This window comes from Rutidosis leptorrhynchoides, chromosome 6 (genome assembly GCF_046630445.1).
Source record: "Rutidosis leptorrhynchoides isolate AG116_Rl617_1_P2 chromosome 6, CSIRO_AGI_Rlap_v1, whole genome shotgun sequence".
NCBI classification, from domain to species: Eukaryota; Viridiplantae; Streptophyta; class Magnoliopsida; order Asterales; family Asteraceae; genus Rutidosis; species Rutidosis leptorrhynchoides.
In genome coordinates, this window is record NC_092338.1 from 16,405,792 (window position 1) to 16,430,453 (window position 24,662).

Here is a 24,662-nt window from a genome sequence, read left to right on the forward strand (position 1 = left end):
GTTGGTGATCATATGAGCAACTATGTTAAAACTAAAAAAGATAGGTGAAAGGGGAAATTTTGTAAATATAAACAACTACTTGGTGGTTTTTAGTAATATGAATGCGATTGAACCATGGGCCTCTTGAAGATAAACTTTCATTCCGTGTTTTTGTATTGACTTAATTACACGAATAGTCACCGTGGTTTGTCAAATTTTGCAACTTTAGTCACTATAGTTATTTTTTTGCAAGTTTAGTTATTGTAGTTTAAAAATCTTGCATGACGTTACTTTTCTCCGTTAAGTGTCAGTCAAGTGCCTGTCATGTGAGGGCAATTTAGTCTTTTTACTTCGTCCCTCTTTTTAGCTCTTCATCTCCTTGAACCCAAAAAAAAAAAAAAAAAAAAAAATTTGATAAATAAAAAAAGTAAATTTTTTTTTCTAAACATATATCCATAAAAACACATAACTGCTATATTTTCAATTTATATCCATAAAATCACGACAAGCACATCTCTGTTATAATTTCAACATATATCCATACCTTATCTTCTACCTAATTATATTACAATTTGCTTATGAACACAAAGACACAAATCTAAATCCACTTACAGTTAATTATATTAGGTTGAAATTGGGGGTTCTTCAATTTTGTTAAACAAAGACTAAGACGATTACTCCGGTGGTGTTGATGGCTTCTACAAATTCTTCAATAACCCATTTCCTTTAAATAAAATTTTCAGCGATGATTTTGAAATGGAAGCTGGCGTCGATTAATAACCCATGTCCTTCACCTTGCTAATTGTTCTTTCATCACCCAAATTAGAGATCTATTTGTAAACTCAAAGATTTGTATTTGTTGAGATGAAGATTGGGTCACATATCTGAGATGAAGATCGAGTTACAACAATCGACGGCGGTCGACAGAGCGAACGACGGAGCTTGAAAAATCGTCGGAGAATGACGACGGCGGTCGCCGGAGCTAGAAAAATTCTTGACGGTGGGGGAGCATTAATCGGCCTTGAATCAGCGAAGGTTTTGTTTCGGTGACCAACAATAGCAGCATGTACGTATATTTAATTTAGGTTTTAATTTGGATTTAGCAATTAGATGGAACGATACAGAACAAACATAATGGAAGTAGGTTTGTATGTGGTGGTGATGATAAAAGTGAAATAAAAACAGAACATATGGAATTGGTAGAGGTGGATTTTGAAATGGTAGTGATTTGATTTTGAGAAATTTAATTTGATTAGGGTTTACTTATTTGAGATGAAAGGAAGATGAAGAATGATTAAGTTGTCTTTCAATTTTATTGCAGGTGAGCTTGATTTAACTGCAGGTGAATTGAAAGATGTGTTGGAAATTAGGGTTTCAAATGGAAAGGGAAAAACAAACGTAGAATAAAAGGGGGATAAAAGGGCTTATAAGGCTGGAAATATGGTGCGAATAGACGAAAATACCCCTCACGTGATCAGCACATGATATGTTCTAACATGATATGTTCTAACGGAGTAAATACACGTCAGTGAGACTCGGTGATTAAAATTGTAATTTTTTGAAACCACAGTGACTAAACTTGCAAAAAAAAAAACTATAGTGACTAAAGTTGCAATATTTGACAAACCACAGTGACCAAACGTGTAATTAAGTCTTTTGTATTTTTTCTTTTCAATAAATAAATAAAAACAAAATTTGTTACAAAAGTATACCTCAAAAGCATAATTAGAGGGGAAAGCAATATGTAAATTAAACAATTATAAACTTTACTATTTTCGGAACTAAAGAATTGTAAATTTGGATCAAAAGCAATTTACGTTTTCTTCTACAAATGAATATAGTTAAGAATTATAATTCTGTAGTAAAACCTTGTAGTCCTTTATTAGGAATTTTAAGTTGCGCCCATCTAACTACCCAAAGAATTCTGATCCGTGTCAAAATAAAAATGTTGAAGGTGAGAATGCATGGAGGTTCACTGCATGAAAGAATTTATTGTGTCTTGTACGAGTAGTTGTTAGTTTAGTTTAGTGTTTGATTTGGTTGATTGTTTGATTTTGATGTTTAATTTATTTTTAAGGTAGGTTTGGTCGTAGATAGCGGTTAGACTTTCATTTTCTAATTTCTAACCTTTTGTAATTATGTTGCATATTGTTTTTTTTTTTTTTAAATAGTAGATTTTCATGAATAACTTACAAAAATAGAAATTCAAAATTTTTTTTACACAGATGGTATATCCGATGTTTCAAACTTCGAATTTGGTAAAACCGAAGTTTGAAACTTCGGTTTTGTCACTTTTTGCAGAACACAGCTGACATGTTCAAACGAATATGATACGTGGCAAAACCGAAGTTTGGAACTTCGGTTTTGATTCTAGAGCAGTTAATCATCGAATTTGTGAAATTGTCCCAATCATCAATTGATCGATTTAAACTTCAATATCACTTGAAACGTTATCATAAAGCAGCGATTAACAGAGTATTTGAACAATCTTTGTGCAAAAACATCTCCAAATCAGAATTTTGATGAAGAACGGCTAGCGACGGTTTCATCTTCATATTAAATTTGATTTTGCAATTTAGATGTTTTTAGACAACGATTTCTTCACAAAACCTGCTGCAAATTGATCACTAAATACTCGAGTTTCATCAAAATAGTCTGAATCCAAACATAGAACTCGAATTCGATCCAAGATTCAAACAATTGACTTTTTCAACGAACTTTGACTTCGAAATTCGGATTTGATTCTTCAAATTATAAGCTATAACTTTGCAGACACGTTCACGCAAGGATTTAGAACAACTATGCATTTTTAGTTTCTATCAAATCATGCCAGGTTAATTTGGAGACCTCAACCATTTGACTTTTCTCATAACAAAGGACTTGAGTAGAATTGCTCCAAATTTGTTGATGTAAACTGAATTTGTCGATTGACGAAGGTTAGGATTAGCATATAGATCGTGAATCTAAGCTTGATTAATGTTGAGATTCATTAATGAAGATTTTCAAATTTTCAAACTTTGGTGGTCAAAAAGAGTCAAAACCGAAGTTCCAAACTTCGGTTTCACCAAATTCGAAGTGCGAAACTTGTGAAACTTCGGTTTTAACATTTGTGTAAAAAATTATGTTTAATTTCTATTTTTGTATGGTCTTCTACAAAATCTACTATTTTAAAAAAAAATCGTTGCATATTTGTTTGGTTCTTTCACCTTTCAATGAATTAACTTTTGTTTCATAGTTATTGTTATTTTAGAAAATAAAAATCTAACTACCCCAAAGGATACTTTTCCCAAAGGATACTTTTTAGTATTTAATAAAGTGTACAAATTATTATTTTATTATTATTAATATTAATAATTAATATCAACTAGTTTTCGAACCCTCTCTTCGAGCCGGGGGTTCGGTTTTCAATGTATTTTATTGTGTTTAATTTGTAAAATTATTTCGTGGCTAACGATCATGTCGTTGAAGCGCAACGCGAGTCGAACTAAAAGGTATATCCCGTCAAAGATTTAAATGTTATTCTAAATTAACAATATATGTGTATCTTCGCGTTTCGCTATGGAATTGTTGACTTTTAAAAATTTAACGCAATTAAGTCGTTATCTTATATTAACACTTCGTATGATTTAAGAGTAGATGATTTACTGAGATATATCCAAAAAATGACTAAATAATTAAAAAATAATAATAAGACCCATATGTATTTGTTGTTAATAGATGAAAATAGTTACGGAGCCTGCGAGTGAAAACTCAACCTGTATGAAAAGTACCTCAAATATTTAGCATTTTTTTTTTTAAAAAGTATCCGTTTTGCGTATAGTTAGTGACATTGTGTTCGTAAAATTATTTCGAGTTTAACGACGGTGTCGGAAAAATTTAACTCGTTGCGAGCGAGAAGATATGACCCGTTGAATATTTGAGTAGAGTTTATTTGAGATTTTTTATGAAAATGGTGATTTGACACTTTACCCCCCGTTTTAGGGGTCAATTTTAATTTTTGAACAAAGTGTGAGGGGTGTTTGTGGTGAAATGAAATTTAGCTAAAAGGGGGAAATAAAAGGGTGAAAAGTTCAAAATATCCTTGGTACTATTCATCATTTTTGTCTAATATATAGTGTGTTTAGTTTATAAAATTATTTTGTGGCTAACGATCATGTCGTTGAAGCGCAACTAGAGTCGAACTAAAAGGTATATCCCGTCAAAGATTTAAATGTTATTTTAAATTAACAATATATGTGTATCTTCGCGTTTCGCTATGAAATTGTTGACTTTTAAAATTTTAACGCAATTAAGTCGTTATCTTATATTAACACTTCGTATGATTTAAGAGTAGAAGATTTACTGAGATATATCCAAAAAATGACTAAATAATTAAAAAATAATAATAAGATCCATATGTGTTTGTTGTTAATAGATGAAAATAGTTACGGAGCCTGCGAGTGAAAAAATCAACCTGTATGAAAAGTACTCCAAATATTTAGCGTTTTTTAAAAAGTGTCCGTTTTGCGTATAGTTAGTGACATTGTGTTCGTAAAATTATTTCGAGTTTAACGATGGTGTAAGAAAAAATTTAACTCGTTGCGAGCGAGAAGATATGACCCGTTGAATATTTGAGTGGAGTTTATTTGAGACTTTTTATGAAAATGGTGATTTGACACTTTACCCCATGTTTTAGGGGTCGATTTTAATTTTTTAACAAAGTGTGAGGGGTGTTTGTGATGAAATGGAATTTAGCTAAGGGGGGGGGGGTAAAAAGTCTAAAATATCCTTGATACTATTCATCATTTTTTGTCTAATAGATAGTATAGTAATAGTAATATTGTTGTCAAAGACGGAAAATCATGAAGATAAAAGAACAAACGCACTTGTTGTCATGGTGCAACGCACCTTCATAAACTCATCATGCAACTCATCTTTGCGGTGCTAAGAGGGTGAGTGCCAGAAACAAGCGATAATTTACAGATAAATTACTTATACGATTTTTTTCGTACGGAATATTCGATAAATTAAAATATTTTTACTTAAATATACGCAACACGCGACAACTTATATGGCATCCTTTCACATTTTTTAATTTTTTCACTGATCATCTCAAAGTATACTTCAGTAAATAATCCCCTACCTAGTAAATGCGCCGTAGTAAGTTTTGAACATGTAACATGTTAGACTGGATACAACGCAGCGTCAGATGGGCCAGCGTCAGACGAGGTGGCGCAATCTGACGCCTCTGACGCCATTAACGGGGCGTCAGTTTTTGATGCTGGGGGCGTCAGTCGGCTTTTTGACTGAAAAACGGGCTTCAAATGGTGTGGTGGCAGCAAATGATTGGGTGGGGTAATATATCCGTTACCCAACGGATATATACCCGTTTTTTGGTTTTTTTTAAAAAAAAAAATCAATTTTTACTCCATTTTACTCATATTTAAACCCCAACAATCATATCATTTTCCACACAATTCATTCTTACTTACTCTATTTCTTTCTACTTTTTATTTTTTTTACAAAAATTTATTAGTTTATAAATGGGTTGGAGGTTACGGGGGTCTAATTTTGACTCCGAAGATTGGCGGATTGTTCAATTAATTCAAGAAATAGAAGATGATGATTCCGAAGTCGAATCGGCACCATCTATTCCGATTGTTAGAGGTTACATTCCTAGGGAACGGGAGGTTGCTGCACAACGTTTGTGGCATGAATATTGCAAAGGATATTACCTTGCGGATGGAATATATCCCGATTGTGCAACTTTAGTAAAGGATATTCATGTCCTACTGAAGAACCAACGATTAAGTTTACAAGATTTCAAGCTAGTGCCCGAAAGGATGTAGAGAGGGCGTTTGGGGTTCTTCAAGGTCGTTTTCATATCATACACATAGCTTCACGAAGTATGAGTGTTAATAGGATGCGAAGAGTGATGGAATGTTGTCTCATATTACATAACATGATACTTGAAGATAACGGCTTTGCACTTTCTAAATGGGAAGAAATATTCACTACCGAAGAAATGGAAAATGGTATGGAACGTATACGAAACAGAGGACGGGATCGAGATATCATCGCAAGAGAAATAAGGGATCGAGATCTGCACAACCAACTCACCGAGGATTTAGTCGAGCATATTTGGAACCTTCCGCCGACTTTTCGCAATGCGAATTAGTTTTTTTTTTTAATCTATGTAATCGTCAATCTATGTACTTTTAAATTCTTATCAAAAATTAATTATGTATTTTTTTTATTAATGTTATTTATTTTATTTTGTTGTATTTATTTACTATTTTAATGTAATTTATTTTATTTTGTTGTATTTATTTACCATTTTAAATCATTTGAAAAGAAAAAAAATAAAAACTAGTGGACCCTACTGAATTTGACACTGGCATTTGACATTTGGGGTTATTGGGGGGGTCAAAATTTGACATTGCCATGTCACAGACAGATGCACTTTTTAAGCCAAAAAGTACAAATCTGCCGGTGATGTCACAGGCAGGGTTAAAAACAGTCTTACAGAACTATAGTAAAATATAAGTGTTATCTCTGAATGATTGACAAATCTTTCAAACGCTTAATTGCATTTTGAGATATTGATCTCTTTACTTTTTTGTCTTTCTTTGTAAGAACTAAAATGGAATAGCACTTAAACTATATCGTTTCATATATGTTTTCTCATCATTATTAGGTTACTCCCAATGTTGCCGTCCACATCTCCGCCCAAGCTTTAGTCCTCCTGGACACCAATGGCAGCTAGTCCAGGTAGGCGCCCAGGGTCTAGTCCTCCTTCTCGTCCATTATTTAGTCCTTTTGTGAAATTTTCGTGGACGGAGGAAGTAGTTTATATGTGTGGTACATTTTGTTTATTTAGTTGTAAATTTAATTAATTAATTAATTAATATAGTGGGTCCCAATTTATTGGAGGAAGTATGTCATGGTTGGGAGTGTTTAGTCTTGGGTTTAGTCCTGAGAAGGAAGTGGAAATAAAGTGCTGATGTGGCGCTGATGTGGCGCTGAGGACTAAGGTGGAGACACTCCTCCATTGGGAGTGCTCTTAGAGTGCTCCCAATGGTGACAACGTGTCTTCCAGGACTAACCAACCATTCAGCGCCACATCAGCACCTCCATCTCACTTCCTTCCCAGGACTAAACCTAGGACTAAACAGTCCCAACAAAGACACTCCTTCCTCACAATATTGGGACCCACATTTATTATTTTAACTAAATTAAAATACTTTTGTTATTATTAATATTATAATTATAATTATAATTTTAACTATTAAATTACATCAATTTTTAAAATTTAAAAATTAAATTGATTAAATATTGGAGGTTCCATCAAATTGATTAAAAATATGCTGTAAAATAAAATATGAAAAGCACATGTAAACCATTTTGACCACAAACATGTGGGACTCACAATTAATTAAAAATTAAAAATAGCACAATAACCACATATCTTCATCTTCTTCACTCTAAAGGCACCCTGTAACTCAATTTTCATCACTTTTACATACAAAAATAAAACAAATAAAATTAAAAAGGAAAAAGAAAGTGACGAGTGGAAAATGTTTACAAAATCCCGTCCACAAATATGCTGAGAATGGACGAGTGGAGAGACGGAGGGGTGTGGGCGGGACTAGGGCGGGCCCTGGGCGGAGGTGGTGCCATCGGCGCCCAGCCTGGGCGGAGCTGGGCAGCTCTCCTGGACGCACCGTTGGGAGCACTCTTAGAGTGCTCCCAATCAAGACATTACTTCTTCCAGAACTAACCAACCATTCAGCGCCACATCAGCACCTCCATCTCACTTCCTTCTCAGGACTAAACACTCCCAACAATGACACTCCATCCTCACCCACTATATTAATTAATTAATCAATTGTACAAGACCACTAGCAAAAAGTACCATAAAAGTAAGCTTCTACCGTCCTCAAATATGCTCAAACTGGACGAAATCGAAGCAGATGGAGCTGGGCGGAGTGCTGGGCTGAACCTGGGCGGCCTCCGTGCCATCGGCGCCCAGGCTGGACGGCTGTGGGCGGAGGATCTGGGCGAACCGTTGGGACCTGCCTTAGTGTCCATTGCGTGGAAAAAAGGCATGTTCTCATGTTTACACTTCACACTCCGTATTTTATTAGTATATAATTTTTATATTGACAATCCTAAGAGTCGGTATTAAGAAATTAAAATATGCATGTTTTATTTATACAACTGAAATAACCATCTGCATTAAAAAAAAAAAAAAAAAAAAAAAAAAAAAAAAAAAAAAAATTTCCATTACCAAACAAAATGTACTACTCATTTTTGCACAAATTATTTTTTTTAAAAACAACTATAGTTGCTGTGATTCAATTTTTCCTTTTATTAAGGCATTCATCTTTTACGTTTTTTATTGTTCTCATTTGTCGATTTCTAATCCCTCGTATAAACACTCGATCTTGTTGGCATGGATAAAAACAATCGAAGTCTAACCACGTGAAATTGTACGTGTTTTCTTTACGGTTTTTACGTGGCCTTACGCTTACACGAATAAATCTTGACGTGGCGTTTCAATTTTTGTACCGACTACGTGTTTCATGATTCATGAAAGACATATTATTATACGTGGAACGTATAACTCACATGCCACACATCATATTAAACTAAACGCATAAAAACACTTCCTAACACACAAGTTAATCAAAATGCATCTTTATATATATATATATATATATATATATATATATATATATATATATATATATATATATATATATATATATATATATATATATATATAACTTTCATGACAATTTATTTATATATTTTAAATAACAGCCAAATGTTGAGCGATAGCCTTGGAAAAGGTGTTAGCTTCTCATTGGATTAGCTACGGAATTACTGTAGTTTGCGCATTTTGGTAATGCCTACTAGGCTTTACTCTCTCTACACATACAAACGAAAGATACACCTTCATGGGTTCACACTCCATACAGTTTTCAATATTTAAGTGGTCATATACTTGAATTAAATTAATTACAACAATTAAACACATTTTTCGGTTTTCAGTAAGAAACGTCGTAAGCACATTAGTAATGATTGTTAGTAGAGAAACATCGTAAACAACATATGTTCATTCAAAATTTCAAATGATTATCAAATAACGTATTTTCAAACAACCTCGACCTTCCTACGTTCTATTGTGTCTAATAAATACAGAGATTTATATACTTGGTTCTTTCTTAATCAAGCCCATAAAGCTAATAACTGTCTGTGCATTGGGGACCTTATCAATATGTTCAATATCTACAATTGCAAATTCACCTCCATTTAAATCTAGAAATTACTTCAACTTATAAAACTTTATTTTTTCTATCAAATAGACATTTTTATCTCTTGATAATTACCAATAAGGAAAAGAGTACGGAATAAGAACTTCAACAGTTCAACCACAACAATAAGAATATTCAGTGTTGCCTAAAGTAGGATATGAAAGGTTAAATATAAACACACTTACATTTACCCCAAGAGTCCAAGACTGCTCCAAAAAAATATCGATGATAGACCTCTTAAATTAACAACCATTCATCACACACAGCGTTCATAATGACATTACAAAACATGGTCGTTTTCTAACCTGTGTTTCCAAATTATGTCGTGGTAATGTTTGCTACTCCGTATAAATTATAACCCAAATGAAAAGAAGGTAACGAATACCCGTTAACAATCAAAATTTTCAGTTTTCTCTACAGATCAAAAAGAAACTCCAAATACTAGTAGCGAACAATATCTTTTAGGCACTCATAAAAGTGTGAAATTTGTATCGTGTCCTTGCCAGAGTATATTGCTTCAGCACTTCCACCTGATTCTCCCTGTGCTGCCATCTCAACCACCATATAAAGCCTCTTCAATGGCATCTGCAATAAGATACTTGGTTATATTTTCGTCCATCATATTTTAATGTATATTAATATTAAATATTCAACCAAGTTTCACATGCTAATTGAAATTAGTAAGTTCTGTGTTAACCGAATCAAATTGTTTAAAGAAGCAAAAAACTTACATCATTCAAGGCCTCGGCTGCAGCATCAATATCATCTTCCGAGAAAACATTTAGTTGTTGCAATACCTAAATAGACAAAGATTTTAAAGATAAATTGAAGACTTAAACAAATATTAAACTACAAAGCATAATTAATCATTTTACCAGTTTAGCATCTTCAGTCTTCAATGTAGGAACATGGTAAGCGACTGAAAAAGCGTCACAAACGCCAACTGACTCCAGGAAAGATAACTCACTTGTCGTTCCTATAACTAGCATATTTTTACCCTGAAAATATGGTACTAGTTAAATTTCTAAATTTTCATGGACACGTTATTATATCGAAGCAGTAAAAAGATTAAAAAAGATACCTTTGGAGGTAGCCGCTTGAGGAGAACCATAAGCGTCTGAGATATCAAGTTTGAAAAGCGAGGTCCGATAGCGACATATTCTAGTAGCCTGAATTAGTGAACATATGAAATCATTCACATATACATATTCAATAACTAAAACGCTTGTATATATAAAATCAACAAGCTACTTACCTTTCAATATCATCAAGAACAATAATACTAAGTGTTGACTTGTAAGCATCCTCAAATACCTAACAAAAACAAGTTCTTGTGAGAAACAGTTCATGAAATGTATGTAACAATATGATACAAAATATAGGATAAGAAAGACAAGACCGGAGGACAAAACCTTGACAATTTGTGCACATTTACTTCCTTCACTGAGGCCAATCATCGATTCAGCAGAGATCTACCAATTGGAGAGTTACAAAATTAATCTTTTTAAAAAATAAGTTGACTTCACAAAATAATATGTAGTGAAAAAAGTATTCCATATGTATAAACTTACAATCTTCACATAAGGGAAATCACTACCAATGCCAACAGTAGCTGCCATTGCAGTCTTACCACTGCCAAAGATGTTAAGAAAAAGTTAGTTAAAGCTGTTATTATTAACAATTTTATTTACTATCAAAACAGAATTACCTGCCACTTGGACCTTCTAGAAGAACCGTGACAAGCGGACTACCTCTGCTAACCTTCACTTGCTCAGCCAATAGCATAGTTCTCTTGAAGATATGATCATGTCGTTTACCACAATCAACTATTCCGTTCAGTCTACATTAATTTAAATAAATTCAGAAAATCTAATGTTAAAAGAAATTAGAGAGACAAATCAAATTTACACATTTCGTGCCTTATGAACACCAAAATCAAGATATTCTAACCACTAGCGCAATCATTCAAAGTCAAGAAACTCGGATGATCTTTACCTGCAACGCTCAAGGTCGTCCATGGAAGCACCAAAAGAAGGAATAACTTCATGAAGAGCATTCAAGAAGTCATCCATGGTGACTTTGATGCTCTCCTCATCTACTGTTTTAGTCAGATCATCAAGGCTTAGTTGTCGATTCAGAGCATAGGAAACCGCACTTTTCACAACACCTTCAAGTTCTGCACCACTGTAATTCTTTGTTCGAGCAGCTGTGCTCCACATAAATAAAGATCGTTAGATTTACTTACACCTATTTATCATTTCAATAGGCAAACATGAAAAGCACCATTTTAATATTCCCAATCAGCATAATAACTTGATTGAATCCTTGCTTTTAAAGGTGAACAGAAAATATGTTTGATCACTAAAAGGTAAAGAAATTCAGTGAAAAACAACATACCAAGCTCTTGCAAGTTCACATCTGCAGCAAGAAAAGAATTTTCTTTCATCTTATTTGTATGAATTTGAAGAATTTGCAAACGTCCATTTTCATCAGGAAGACTAATCTCCACTTGAACTTCCAAACGACCAGGCCTAAGCAAATTATGGAGTAATAAGATATCAGAAATCACAGAAGAAGAGATTTTTAACAAGTTACGAGAGATAAGGTAATCACCTCAAAAGAGCTTCATCAAGCAAATCTTTCCTGTTTGTCATACCGATGAGCAACACATTATTCAGGGCTTCCACACCGTCTATCTAAGAAACAAATATTCCAAATCAGTATCTTCAATTAAACTTTGACCTGCAATCATATATTTAGACTTAATACGGTTGATCCAACCTTTGTAAGAAGCTGATTAACAATGCTATCGTGCACTCCTGTGCCATCCCTAGTCGAACCTCTGGACTGCATTTACAGATGAAACAGACTGCAATGAACATCTGGAAATTGGGATTAAATAGAAAGAAAAATCGATTCTTGAAGTAAGGGAGAGACCTACCTTACAAATTGCATCAATTTCGTCAAAAATGATCACATGCAACTCACTTTGATCCCCTGCGAAGAGACATTGGACAAAAGGTAACTAATAAATAAATAAAATTGTTCCAAGTCTAACTTCTAACTAGTAGAATGTCCAACCTAGTGATCTTTGATCTTGTTCAGCATCAGCAAATAAGTCTCTCACATTCTTCTCGGTTTCACCAACAAATTTACTCAGTACTTCAGGCCCATTTACAATCTAGATTGTAAAAACAGACACAGAATCAGCCTCATAAGCAGCCACATAAAACTGAGTTATGGATTTTGCAGCAGAAAGGAACTAAGAGTCCAGTTAACAGTTTTGATGATTGTAGAAAAATATAAAAAGTTCATTATTACATGCATCCACATCTGTAATGTAACATTCTGTAGCACACTACAGCAGCAGAAGGAACTAAGAGCCCAATTAAAATATCACTTTTCTATGTCTATGCTCCAAAATCATATGGAACAGATTTAAACGAAAATGAACGCCTAAAATACCTTTGGATCCTTTCCATTTAACATCTTCCCGATCTGACGAGCCATTAGGGTCTTCCCAGTACCAGGGGGACCATACAACAGCATTCCCTTGACATGCTTTACGCCCAACCTGATGAATATAGATTCCATTCCATTAAATAATATAATACAAAATTTCATAATTAAGGTTAAGCAGCCTCAGGAGATAATACGATATTACTTGCTTGCCACGTGTGGAGGGAAAACCCTAGAGGCAAAAGCTCTTCTGAAAATATCAGCAAATTCATTGCTCAGACCACCAATACCAAGTGATTGAAGGTTAAACTCTTTGTGCTTGAAAATGTTGCTACTAGCAGCCTCACGCTGGTTAGTAATCTGCACACAAAAAGGAAAAACTTACAGAGCAGAAACAAAGCAAACACAAATACAAATACAAATAACAGTAAAAAGATCAACAAAACAAGAGTATTTCATCAGCCCAGATGCATCTAAAATAATACCTTTATTCCACTAGAATTAGAGGCTTCAAACACAATGTATGAATCTTCAGAGAGCATGCCTCTTTCAACATCTGTTTTTGCCTGACCTTCCACAGCAACTTGGGTGACTGTGAAGATATAACCATTGCCATGATGTTCAAAGGTTACCCTTTGTCCTGATGTCAAAACCTACATTGAAGTAGTAAGCCTTGAAGTAAACAAATACATATACATATGAAGTAATATACGTGTATTTGCCTACTACATAAAGATTAACATCAGGCACCTGGTTACCAAATCTTGTTTTTAGTTGTTTTGCTAAAACAACAGCATCAACCTGCAAATAACAAAAATTCAAATCAAAAGATGCAATCTCAAAGCAATAAGTTAACATACGGATTAAAAAAAAGTAAGAAAGCATGAGTCATACCTGCTCTTCTTTATTTCCTTTTTTGACAAATTCCAACTCAAGGGTAACTAACGCAATGTTAAAATCTTCAGGTGGAACAAACCTAAAACGTTGCCAAAATAATTAAACTCAACTAACCGACAATGATTTAGTAACGATATCCGAATAATAAGATATGATCACAAACCTGCTAACAGGTACTGAATCTCCAGTAGACACTCGTGCATGACGCCGTTGAATGGCATTAAGTCCGATTTGTCTACTTTGTACGGTATCATACGGTGTTTATTTTAGTTAAGTAAAATAATATAAATGATCCCTTAACGATAATATGATAACACATTAACACCAGCAACGTTCAATGCTCAAACATAATTTCGACCAATTTGCAGCCAGATTCAATATAAAACAGTTAATTAACACGTTCGGATAGCTCCGATTAACACTACTGGCATAAGCAGTAAACTAATAAACAAAAAGCAATAAATATCTATATATATATTCCATAATTCCAGTAATATCTTTAGGTAAAACAAATCATGAGATGTGATGTTAGATTAGGTTAAACGCTGCAAAAATCAACACTCAACACATTATGAAATAGATACAATAAATCTGCATTACGTTCACGATTAGTCGAAATAAAACAGTAATGATCATGGATTACATCATTTCAGAATAATATATTAGGTAAAAAAGGATATGATACAGTGAGAACGAAGACGTCACCAACAAGCGCAAGAGCTAGATCTGATCCAGGTACAGCAAATTGACGAAGATCGGAAGGTGAAACATACGCGCAATTTGTATACGCGAGATCCTTCGCCGGTGTCTGTGTAACGGTCATCATCGTCGATGAACCTGACCTGCCCGCCATTATCAAATCGAACAGATCGAATGAAAAATATACGAAAATTGATTGTATTGTAATTTTTTATTTATACTTGAGGGAATTAATTTTGGGGTGATGATGATGATTATGAAAAGAAATGAAAAAATAGACGAAGTTTGGTTACCTTAACGAAGTTGGTTTATCTTAACAAACTTAACGACGTTGGTTAACTTAATTGAAAAGAAAATGACCACCAAGGAACAATTTTCAATTTACATTAGTTACCCCTAAACTTACAACTATCAAACTTTGGGTGATGTGGTATGTTGCTTCATGAATTGGAGAGGTTTTGTTCCTGTATGAATGACATGAATGGCGATAACGATAACGATAACGCTAGTAAGTAGTTGAAAGCTTCGTGTTTACTCATTTTGTGTTCCCTTTGTTCTTCGCATTCCTTGAGGTGTTTGTTCTCGGGGTGCGATTTCAAAGGAGTCATTTTTTTCGCGAACTTTGTTTTGTGATAGTCTTGTAGATGGATGTTTATTTCCCTCTTATTGTTTTGTTGTTTGCTTAAAGTCGCGTTCTCAAGTTTTTTCAGTTCGATGGACCTTAGTTATCTTTTATTTATATAACAGACTTAATGATGTTTTCTTTTCTTCGGTTATGTTTTTTTTCTTCGTAGAGCTTTCATCAATTTGTCGAATTCATAGATTTTTATGAAAGTTTAGCTCTTTGAGAAGAAGAAAAAAGAAACCTATTAAATTTGTAAACCGCAGTGAGTGTTGAATGTTAAACCATTCACTGCATTTGTATCTCTCGATGCACATCATATTTAATGGTCAATATTCAATAATGAATCATTCAGAGTTGAAATATTCTCTTAATCATCAAGCACTTCAATTTATGTAACATCGTCTTTTAAATTGTACGAGTATCAAAACACTTACTAAACTAGTGTATATTGTTTTTTATTCATTTAATAAATTAATACGATAATTTTAATCATTTATATTGTTCATTTCAAATAATTATTAAATAACTTATGATCGTTAATTCATTACATTTGAATCACACAACAACAATAACAAAACCCAATACTACATAAGTGATGTATGAGGAGGTGAGATTTAGACAATTCTTCCCCTATCTGAAAATAAATATAGTGAAAACACTTTCAAAAGTAGAGAAAGTCGTCCCTCTCTTTATTCAACGGATAGAGAGATTGCTTTCGAGTGGACCTCCGGCCAATAAGTAGGTATATTTTTATTTAAAAAATAAAAGTAAGACACCAAATGATAAAATCAAATTTACATAGGTTTTAAGTTCTGCCTGAAATTTAAGTTAGGTTTTAAGAATCAGTCAAGTCGCTAATAAATCGACGATTGTTGTTGACTCAATAACTAGAGCTGTATCATTACGTGTGATAGATCATTCATTTTGAGATTTTGCTAACGATGGCTCTAAAGGCCGTGTTTAACACGCTGTCAATTGTTGTACATTGAAGTTACTCGTCATTTTCATAATAGCGATTATCAAAATTCAACAACAACAAAACTCAATACCACATAAGTGGTGTATGGGGGAGGTGAGATGTAGACAATCTTTTCCCTATCCGAGAATAAAGACAAGTCATTTCTTCACCCATAGTGAAACACTCTCAAAAGTAGAGAAAGTCATCCCTCTCTCTATTCGACGGATAAAGAGATTGCTTCCGAGAGGACCTCCGGCCTTTAAGTAGGAAAAAGTTTAAAAAGAAATAAAAATAATTAGACGCCATAAAAATGGTAGAATCAAATTTTTATGGGTTTTAACTCCTGCCTGAAATTTAATTTAGGCTCTAAGAGTCAGTCAAGTCGACAATAAATCGACGATTGGTCACAACATGTTAAAAAAACATGTTAAAAAAACGTGTTAATGAGGCCCTTAGCGAAACCCCTCATGTTATTAAAACCACCTTACTTTTAGAAGTTTGGTGTATGGTGTATTAATCAGAAATAAATAAAATATTATGTGAAATATACCCTTGTAAATTCAGTATTCATCCTTTACAACCCGACCCGACTCAAGAACCCTAAACTTGCAATCACCCTAATTCATTCAAGACTTCAAAATTAATCAATTCTATCCCAAAGGTAAGAATCTCTTTTGGTAAAATCTCACTGCCGCATATTCATTATCATTTGGGCTCGTACTCTTTTTATTAATAATTATACCCGATTTTAGAATTGCAATTCGGTATGCTTGGGTTTTTTTTAAAAAAATTTTTTAATACGCTTTTAGCTCAGTTTCTTCTATAGTCTCCTTCTATTTTTACACTTAATTGTTTGGTGTACGTTAGATGTTAGATTGAATGTGGATGAATAATGATCCGAGCAAGGCATATGGTACATAATTTGTTATAGGTTTATTTACTTAAATACTGATTATAATCTTAAATAAATAATGTTGATGTTCATAATGATGCTTCATCGTCTCAAGTGTCTTCTGACCCGCAAATTTTTTTAAAATGATAGAAGCTGAATCTAAGAACACGAACTTATACAAGGTAATGCACTTTCACTACTTCAATAACATATTTGCAAGTCCACCCACTATCATTTGTCAATTTTGGGTTCCGGTCAAACATTTCATTTTTGTGCAGTACGAAATGAGTCGGGTGGGTTGACCCGAATATTGTATTTGTTAAAAATTGTCATTTTTCAAGGTCAATTATTGTGAATATAACCGAAACCTTGACCCTTTTCCTTTATGATTGTTACCTTTTGTTATCTTAAGTCATATGGTGTTTGTGGTTCTACTTTTTTCTGTTTCTTTTGTAAGACCGGGATAATCCTTTAATTCAGATTTGGTGCTCGAAATGGGTTTGAATGTTCGGTCATATACTTACTACTTTTGGTGTCAATATAATAGCTACACAAATTTTGCAGTTTGCTTCTTTACCATATGTTACAAATGTAACAAAAGACGTTCAATGGCGTATTTAATGTATAACACAAACGATATGTACAACGTATTAGTATACTAATTTTTTAAGCCATCGTGCAACGGACGGGCTATTAAAGCTAGTGTGTATATATAGTATAAAGGCCGAATCTTAAATTTTAGGGTTTATAGGGTTGGATTGAAGTGGTGGTATCATAATCATATGATTGTTTTTAGTTTAAGATCATAGTTTTTTTTTTTTTTTTTTTTTTTAATTTACTTAAAATGAGATTTGTTTATTTACGTGTTAAGTATTTATCGTTTCTTTTCGATAAGTAGACTCTGTAGCTATATTCTTGTTTAGTACTGGATCCAATAGTGAGCATCATCAATTAGTGATGTGTGATTGAACAGTTTACTCATGTAAGCTTATAAAATACTTATATGTGTCGTTCATAGTTATGCCGCCAAATTAGATTATCTAGGAGCACCTTATTGATACAAATAGTCAGGAATGCCGGATAATAACCTCGCTTTCCAGAAGTATAGAACGAAACAGTGAAGCTATCAAGTATGAACTGTGAAGATTTATGACTCATAAGCAATTAATAAACTGTGGCAACAATGTTCAGTACAACACTGCAGAACTGCGAAACATGTATATAAGTAACTATAGCTGATGCCAATGTATTTAATAGCCCACATGTGTGTTAATCAACCTGAGATATGGTTTTTTCCTTGTGTTTTATTTCTTATTTTGATTTGAATAACTATGAACCAGATTCATGTTTCGTAATGTGTATGACAGTGTTACAAATGGGGACTACTAGAGGAGTAATCAGTGATAAATGGTCCATGAGGGTTCTCTGGCTTACAGCAATTGGAAGCGCTGTTGGTATGGTTCTAATCAATTAGGATGAAGCCCATTTTAGTACACCTTAAAATATATATCGTCTATTGCTAATATTTGTACTTGATGCCATGCCCTCTTGCAGGCCTATATATGGTTGCTGTAGAAAGACAGACACAAAATAGGGAGAAGATGTTGGCCGAATCCCTAAGGGCAGCAGAAGCAGAAGCAAACAACAGTGGGTCAGTTTAATTTTTCTCATCTTCAAAAAAAAAAAAAAACATAAAAACCTAAGGATGTCAACCTGACTGCACGATAGTCATCTGTTTTTAACTTACCAACTGAAAGCTGGATTCTTCGGGATTTTTCTCCGACGTGGTGATTTAATAAAATGAGAATGTTATGTACAATTATCGAGTATTGTTTTCTATGTGGATTTTGTATTCTGCTTGTAGCTCCATAGCGTTTGTTTCCAGTTTCTTAATTTATACATTGATTCGAAGCTCAGATTGTATGTTGTATATTAGACTCGACTTGAATCATACAGTATTTAATATCAAGTCATAGTCTCTGCTATTGATTTAGGTGAATTTATTTATACAAGTGCAATACCGATCCCTCTTCTATCTATCACCATTAGATTTTCTCAAACAACATGATTTGATAGACAAGGAAGATGGATTCTGAATATAGGTTTCTTCGCCTGTCTTAGAAAATATGCACACGTCAACTAAGAGAAATATAGATGAAAAAAATGACAATTCCATTATTAATTACAGTGATACGAATAACCAACGAAATATAAGGCATGAAAAATGTCCCAAGATTATCTGGCATCGAGTATTTACAACAAAAAAATTGAAAGTTATCAACCAAAACTGGGAAGACTCTAACCATCATATGCTACACCCATTCAAAATCATTTCACCTAATTACGAGAAGAGATTTCTATTTCCTTTGTTAAAAAAAAATTAGGAATGTAAAAAAAGAGTATCAAACAAACGTGTTGTCCCTATTACTTGGATTCTTCACACGCCTCCTTGAACGAGACCTTCTATCTCCTTTACGTCGGACGGGTGTTTTCTTTGCTGAATTTTTAGCAGGTCGCACATATACAGGAACAGGACTAGGAACTCGGCTACGCTTTAAATTACTCACTCTAGGTGCAGGTGGTGGCATGTGCTCTAGTATATCTCGGTGATACGTCTGTCAATACAAAATTTGATATTAGTTCACAAATTTACCATGTTTTCACATATACTCGAGGGTAAAGAGATTGCAATTGTGTATACCTGTATCACAAAATTCCGTCTTTCACAATCCAAATACATATTTATGCTCCATTTAACTTGAGCCATGATTTTGTCTCTCACAGTAGCAAAGCTTAACTGATCCCTCGAAGTAAAACGGTCAACTTCATTGAACCACAAACAGGTGAAGAGATTTGTTATTGGAATGTGTTCCCTTATGATGACGCAACCTTCAGGGACGTCTACATATCAACAACAAGAAACTCTCTTTACAATGTGATTCAAACAAACAAGAATTAACTTAATTACACGGATGGTCCATGTCAGAAATTGCAAGTTTCATCCTTTTTACTTTTTTCTTGCATGCATAGTCCCGTAGTTTGCAATTATTGCACGGATAGTCCCTCTGTTTAACGGGCGTTAATTAATTCCATCAAATCTAGTGTGCAAGTATTTGAAGTTGGCGAATATGAAGGTGATGAAGGGGAAAATATATATATATATATATATATATATATATATATATATATATATATATATAATTTTTTTTTTTTTAAACGCAAGGGGAAAATTAAAAGGAATACCCTCACGTGTTGGCACATGATTGGGATTTAATAGAGAAGATTAACGCCCATCAGACGCACGGACAAAACTTGTAATTTTCAAGATTTGTAGACTACAGGATTATCAGTGCAAAAAAAAAAAAAAAGGCTTAGGGACAACTTGTAATTTTTGAGAAACCACAAGGACTATGTGTAGTTATGTCAAAAAAAAGGACACGTAAAAAATACCCACCACTAATGATAGGGAGCTTAGCCTCGGAATAAGGTGTCAAACCCTCGTTTCTGTAAAAATCAATTTGGTAATCAATAGACGCGTTGTCATATTTCCCCGCAGCCTTATTAGCTTCAGCTTCCTCAAACACATCAAACCTGCTATAATGTTTTGAAATAGCAAAAGTAGCATTATGGCGCCACAAGAACCTGAACATTGTACATGATCAAACAGTTCAGCACGACATAATCATAGTATTGAATAACTGAAGCTAACAAACCGGCATGAATATACCTCTCGAGAAGTTGATATGGGTCCACAACAAGTTGCAACTTCCCGTCAATCCATATAGAATATCGCACATTTGGAAAGAGCCTGTGTAGTAGAAGCTTTGGGATCTGCCACAGTATAACTTCATGAATACGTAATATAATCTAATTTTATTAAAATAAAAAAGTAATATAACACACATCTTAATTGCAACAATCAAAAATTTACTAATCATCATAAGTGTTTAAGACAGACAATAAACATATATGTTTAAGACATGAAGGACAAACCTTTCCATTACGTCTAGAATCAGTGTAAGGAATGTTATGCACGACAATTATCCTCCACATTCCAACCTTCATTCTGTAGTCCAAAGCACTAGAGTTTGTCATAAATGCTTCAGTCTCTTCATCAATAAACATATAAAATGGGATGTTTCTACTTGCAGCCTCACTAATTTTAGTCGGCTGTTGAATTACATCATAGTTTCCTAAAACAAGGAAAAAAAACATATATCAGATATTACAAATGAAACACTTATAAATTTCAAATAAGTAATGAGTTTTACTCACCAAATATGGCTGATGCAACGATGACATCATGATACTGCTCCAACTCCACAAGATCAGATACATCAATATCAAATCCAGTTTGGTAACCAGGTCTGCATCCTTTTACAAATCTAGAAAATATGCATTATAAACAAAGGTTTTTAAAAAAACTGTACAAACGTTATGCAAGATAACTACTACGTACCCACAATGTACAGTCATTGATTCTCTAATATCATAAGATTCGTTCCTTTGCTTTATTGAAGGGTACCCACCAAAATCAGAGCCTTCATGTCGTTCAGTTTTAGTAGAACGCTCCTCATGAAAATAAGTTAAGTGATTAAGTACAGGTGATGTTGAAGGAGAGCCCGGCATGCTAGCCACAGCCTCCTCTACGGGAAGGTAACATACAGGACAAGCTGGTACAAATAAGGCATCACAAAATTAGTTACAATGCGGTTAAATAAATTACAATACAGTTAAATTGGTTACAACTTGCTTACGTCGAGGTCCAGGTCGTCTCCTATCACCTGGAGGAGGCGGAGGAAACGCAAAATTCTGGCACAAATTGCTATGAAAAGGGAGGGATATTGTAGAAAGTGTTGTGTCTGAATAATATTGGGTAGGAGGGTTTTCTTCACATACAGACAGAGTTGTTTGAACAAGCGTACTATCGTCTTTCTGACTACCGAATTTTGTGGGGAACTGCAAAGAGGTATTATAAGCCTCATTAAAAGGACTAAAGATCGTTCTCTCTGATGCTTCTTCTGGCAAAACGGAACCAATGTGATGTAAGTTTAAAGTTGAATGCAAGATTGAATGTAAATGTAGATGGAAATTGACAGGCCTTTCAAAAAAAAAAAAAAAAAAGATGGAAATTGAAAGAATATGTAGCACAATTGCATGTAACATGTTATGAATAGATCGTCTTGCCACGATAAGCCTACACGGTTCCATAAACAACATGGCTTTACGAACAATATCATTTTTTCTTGGCACCATAGAAAGATTATAATCTACAATAGTACAATTTAAAAACCTAAGTTCATTATCTTCTCTATGCCACCACCTTTACTAATAAAAGAATAAACATGCACTCCATATAAAAATTTATAGGAGAAAAATACATCTTCTTGGGATAAGCGTTAACTTTTTAGATTATCCACATCGAACAACTGACAGATATCTTCCCAAAGGATCATCTGAGTTTATATTCTCCACTCTAATTTAATTCGAACAAAGATCTTATAATAGAGCAGAGAACCATGTAACCTTTGATAATGACGACTCCATATATATGAAATATTGCAAAATATAAAACAAGAGAAATATGAATTTAAAACTATGATTAGGAAACAAACCTCTATTGGCGTTAAAGAACCCAGACAAGAAAGCCAAGAGAGCAAATGAACCTAAAATCATCATTACAACCTTCTTTCTAGTTAGATATCTACACAAAAACGGAAGAAATTTTTCCTTCTCCCTGGAACCAGCCAATGACATTCTCGAAGCCTTGCGCACAATGAATCCATTTTGAGTCTGCAACAAACCATTCTGCAACTGCTGCGGTGATCCATAACTCTGTGTTCTTAAATCCAATGGCATTCCAGTCATGGTATTTCTAGTCTCACGGTTTCGCTCTTCATTGCCTCCCCCTCATTCACAATAATCACAATTCCTATAATCGCAAATTAAACTCAATCTGTAATCTGTAATGCAAGCAATTATCGTCAATTATTACTACATTCTCATGATCTACCCCATACACATTAGCACATACAAGTGTTTGCACCAATCTTTTGGTACAAATTCTGAAATCCTATTCAAATTAGCAAATCAGAACCTAACACCTCACATTACTTCACGATCTAAGGCATAGCCTACAACTCACTAGTTGACATTATCCATACAGTACAGTAATCTAACAAGTTATAATAAAAATCAAGCAGATAAAAATAAATTATAAACAGATATAGATACGGAGAACATACGTGTTTCGTTGCGATACAATCAGCAGCGATCAGCAAAATTAAAGTGAAACAATGGCAATAAGTAAACTGTACGTAAGTATACAATTCTAGGGTTTCATGTTAAGATTGATTGATTGATTGAAGTATTTTAATAAGACGTGATTCAGTCGAGTTTTTCAGTGCAAAGCCTCAAATTCAAAATCTGTTGTAAGATATGCACAAAAATTGGTTGTGTTTTTGCAAAATTGAGACCAGATTTGAATAAGTTTTTTTTCCCTTCTTGTATTTATTATTTTTATTTTAATAAAAAATAATAATAATAATAATAATAATAATAATAATAATAATAATAATAATAATAATAATAATAATAATTGTTATAATTCAGTAGGCTTATAACTACCTTTAATGGTTATAAGAACAAAGAGAGAAAAGAGAGAAGAATGAGAGAAGAAATATTGATATTGATATTTCAAGAGAAATGGTACACCTTAAATGGTTACCATACATGTCTATTTATAGTATAAAATATTACTATGCAAGAAATATAATAATAATAAAATTAATATCCAATCTAGATATTTTATAACACAATCTAGATATTTTATAACACTCCCCCTTGGATGACAATTTTATTAGAGAATAACTAGTAATGCCTCGTTAAAAACCTTGCTAAAGAAAACTCATTGGGATAAAACTTTAGCTAAGGGAAAAAGAGTGCAGTATAGAGTTGACTCCCACTCAAGTAGGCAACGCCTGAGTTGTTACATCTTCTGAACATGCCTCATGCCAATATTATGAACGTGTGTTCTGAAAATAGCAGTTGGCAGTGCTTTGGTATAAAGATCAGCAGAGTTATTGATTGAACGTATCTCATTTTAATCTGGTTGTCTTTTACGAGATCTTGAGTATATGAGAAGAATCTGAGGTTTTCATCTGAAACTGTATCATCTAAATCTTTTATTTACAAGTTTAGCCCTTGTGATTTGTCTACAGTCTCCTTCATGGTTTGCTCAAACTCTTGTTTCAATTCCTATTCCCTTGTAGTCTTTTCTGAGCCTTACTAATATACCATTCTTTTCCATCAAACTTATGACCGTTAAGACCGTCTATGGCTTTGGCGCCTCGTCAGTATTTATATTTTGTTCAGTCACTTTTGATACTCTTCTTTCATTTGTATTATGCAAGCTGCATTATCTTCATATATAGTTGTTGGTGAAGATAGTTGTTAGTCTTTTATAGCGTTCTAGTCCACAAGAATCAATAATGATTTGTGTCATTGATCTCAACCAAACACATTTTTGAGTAGTTTCATATAATGCAATCACTTCGTCATGATTTGATGATGTTGCAACAAGTGTTTGTTTTAAGAACGCCATGATTTTGTGGTACCTCCATTTAGGAATACATATCGAGTTTGAGATTTATCTTTATGAGAATTTGATGAATGACCTGTATATACATAATCAACCAAATCTTGTTTTGAAACGTTAGAATAAAATAATTTTAAATCAGCAGTTTTTCAAGGGTATCAAAATATGTGTTTGATCCCGCTCCATTGTCATTTGAGCTGAATCTTGCCAACAAATTAACTGCAAGAGAAATGTCAGGTCTTGTACAATCTATAAGA

At 33.6% G+C, this 24,662-nt stretch overlaps 3 protein-coding genes across 4 annotated transcripts; 1 reads left to right on the forward strand and 2 right to left on the reverse strand.

Annotated features, from left to right (window-relative positions):
* Positions 1-9,682: 9,682 nt before the first annotated feature.
* On the reverse strand, positions 9,683-14,621 carry LOC139852009 (vesicle-fusing ATPase-like). The gene is made up of 21 exons (XM_071841226.1): positions 14,314-14,621; positions 13,798-13,892; positions 13,632-13,713; positions 13,488-13,538; positions 13,223-13,390; positions 12,943-13,097; positions 12,744-12,852; positions 12,360-12,459; positions 12,220-12,275; positions 12,060-12,125; positions 11,892-11,974; positions 11,676-11,809; positions 11,274-11,484; positions 10,987-11,118; positions 10,850-10,910; positions 10,691-10,750; positions 10,534-10,592; positions 10,360-10,447; positions 10,154-10,276; positions 10,010-10,075; positions 9,683-9,863 (listed from the first exon to the last, which is right to left on the reverse strand). Exons 1-21 carry the CDS (start codon positions 14,485-14,487, stop codon positions 9,720-9,722), a joined length of 2,217 nt encoding a protein of 738 aa, XP_071697327.1. The 5' UTR covers positions 14,488-14,621; the 3' UTR covers positions 9,683-9,719.
* A 1,854-nt stretch (positions 14,622-16,475) lies between these two features.
* LOC139856156 (uncharacterized) lies at positions 16,476-18,745 on the forward strand. The gene is made up of 3 exons (XM_071845403.1): positions 16,476-16,577; positions 18,176-18,262; positions 18,363-18,745. The coding sequence occupies exons 2-3, from the start codon at positions 18,184-18,186 to the stop codon at positions 18,467-18,469; spliced, it is 186 nt and encodes a 61-aa protein (XP_071701504.1). The 5' UTR covers positions 16,476-16,577; positions 18,176-18,183; the 3' UTR covers positions 18,470-18,745.
* A 296-nt stretch (positions 18,746-19,041) lies between these two features.
* On the reverse strand, positions 19,042-23,231 carry LOC139852853 (probable hexosyltransferase MUCI70). Of its 2 annotated transcripts, none has more exons than XM_071842191.1 (10): positions 23,054-23,231; positions 22,424-22,740; positions 21,566-21,829; positions 21,268-21,481; positions 21,084-21,193; positions 20,802-21,001; positions 20,536-20,639; positions 20,263-20,450; positions 19,510-19,709; positions 19,042-19,423 (listed from the first exon to the last, which is right to left on the reverse strand). In XM_071842191.1, the coding sequence occupies exons 2-10, from the start codon at positions 22,674-22,676 to the stop codon at positions 19,211-19,213; spliced, it is 1,746 nt and encodes a 581-aa protein (XP_071698292.1). In that variant the 5' UTR covers positions 22,677-22,740; positions 23,054-23,231; the 3' UTR covers positions 19,042-19,210. The 2 variants fall into 2 exon arrangements, with proteins under 2 accessions (XP_071698292.1, XP_071698291.1); XM_071842190.1 differs by having other exon boundaries at positions 22,424-22,771.
* Between the last annotated feature and the right edge of the window lie 1,431 nt (positions 23,232-24,662).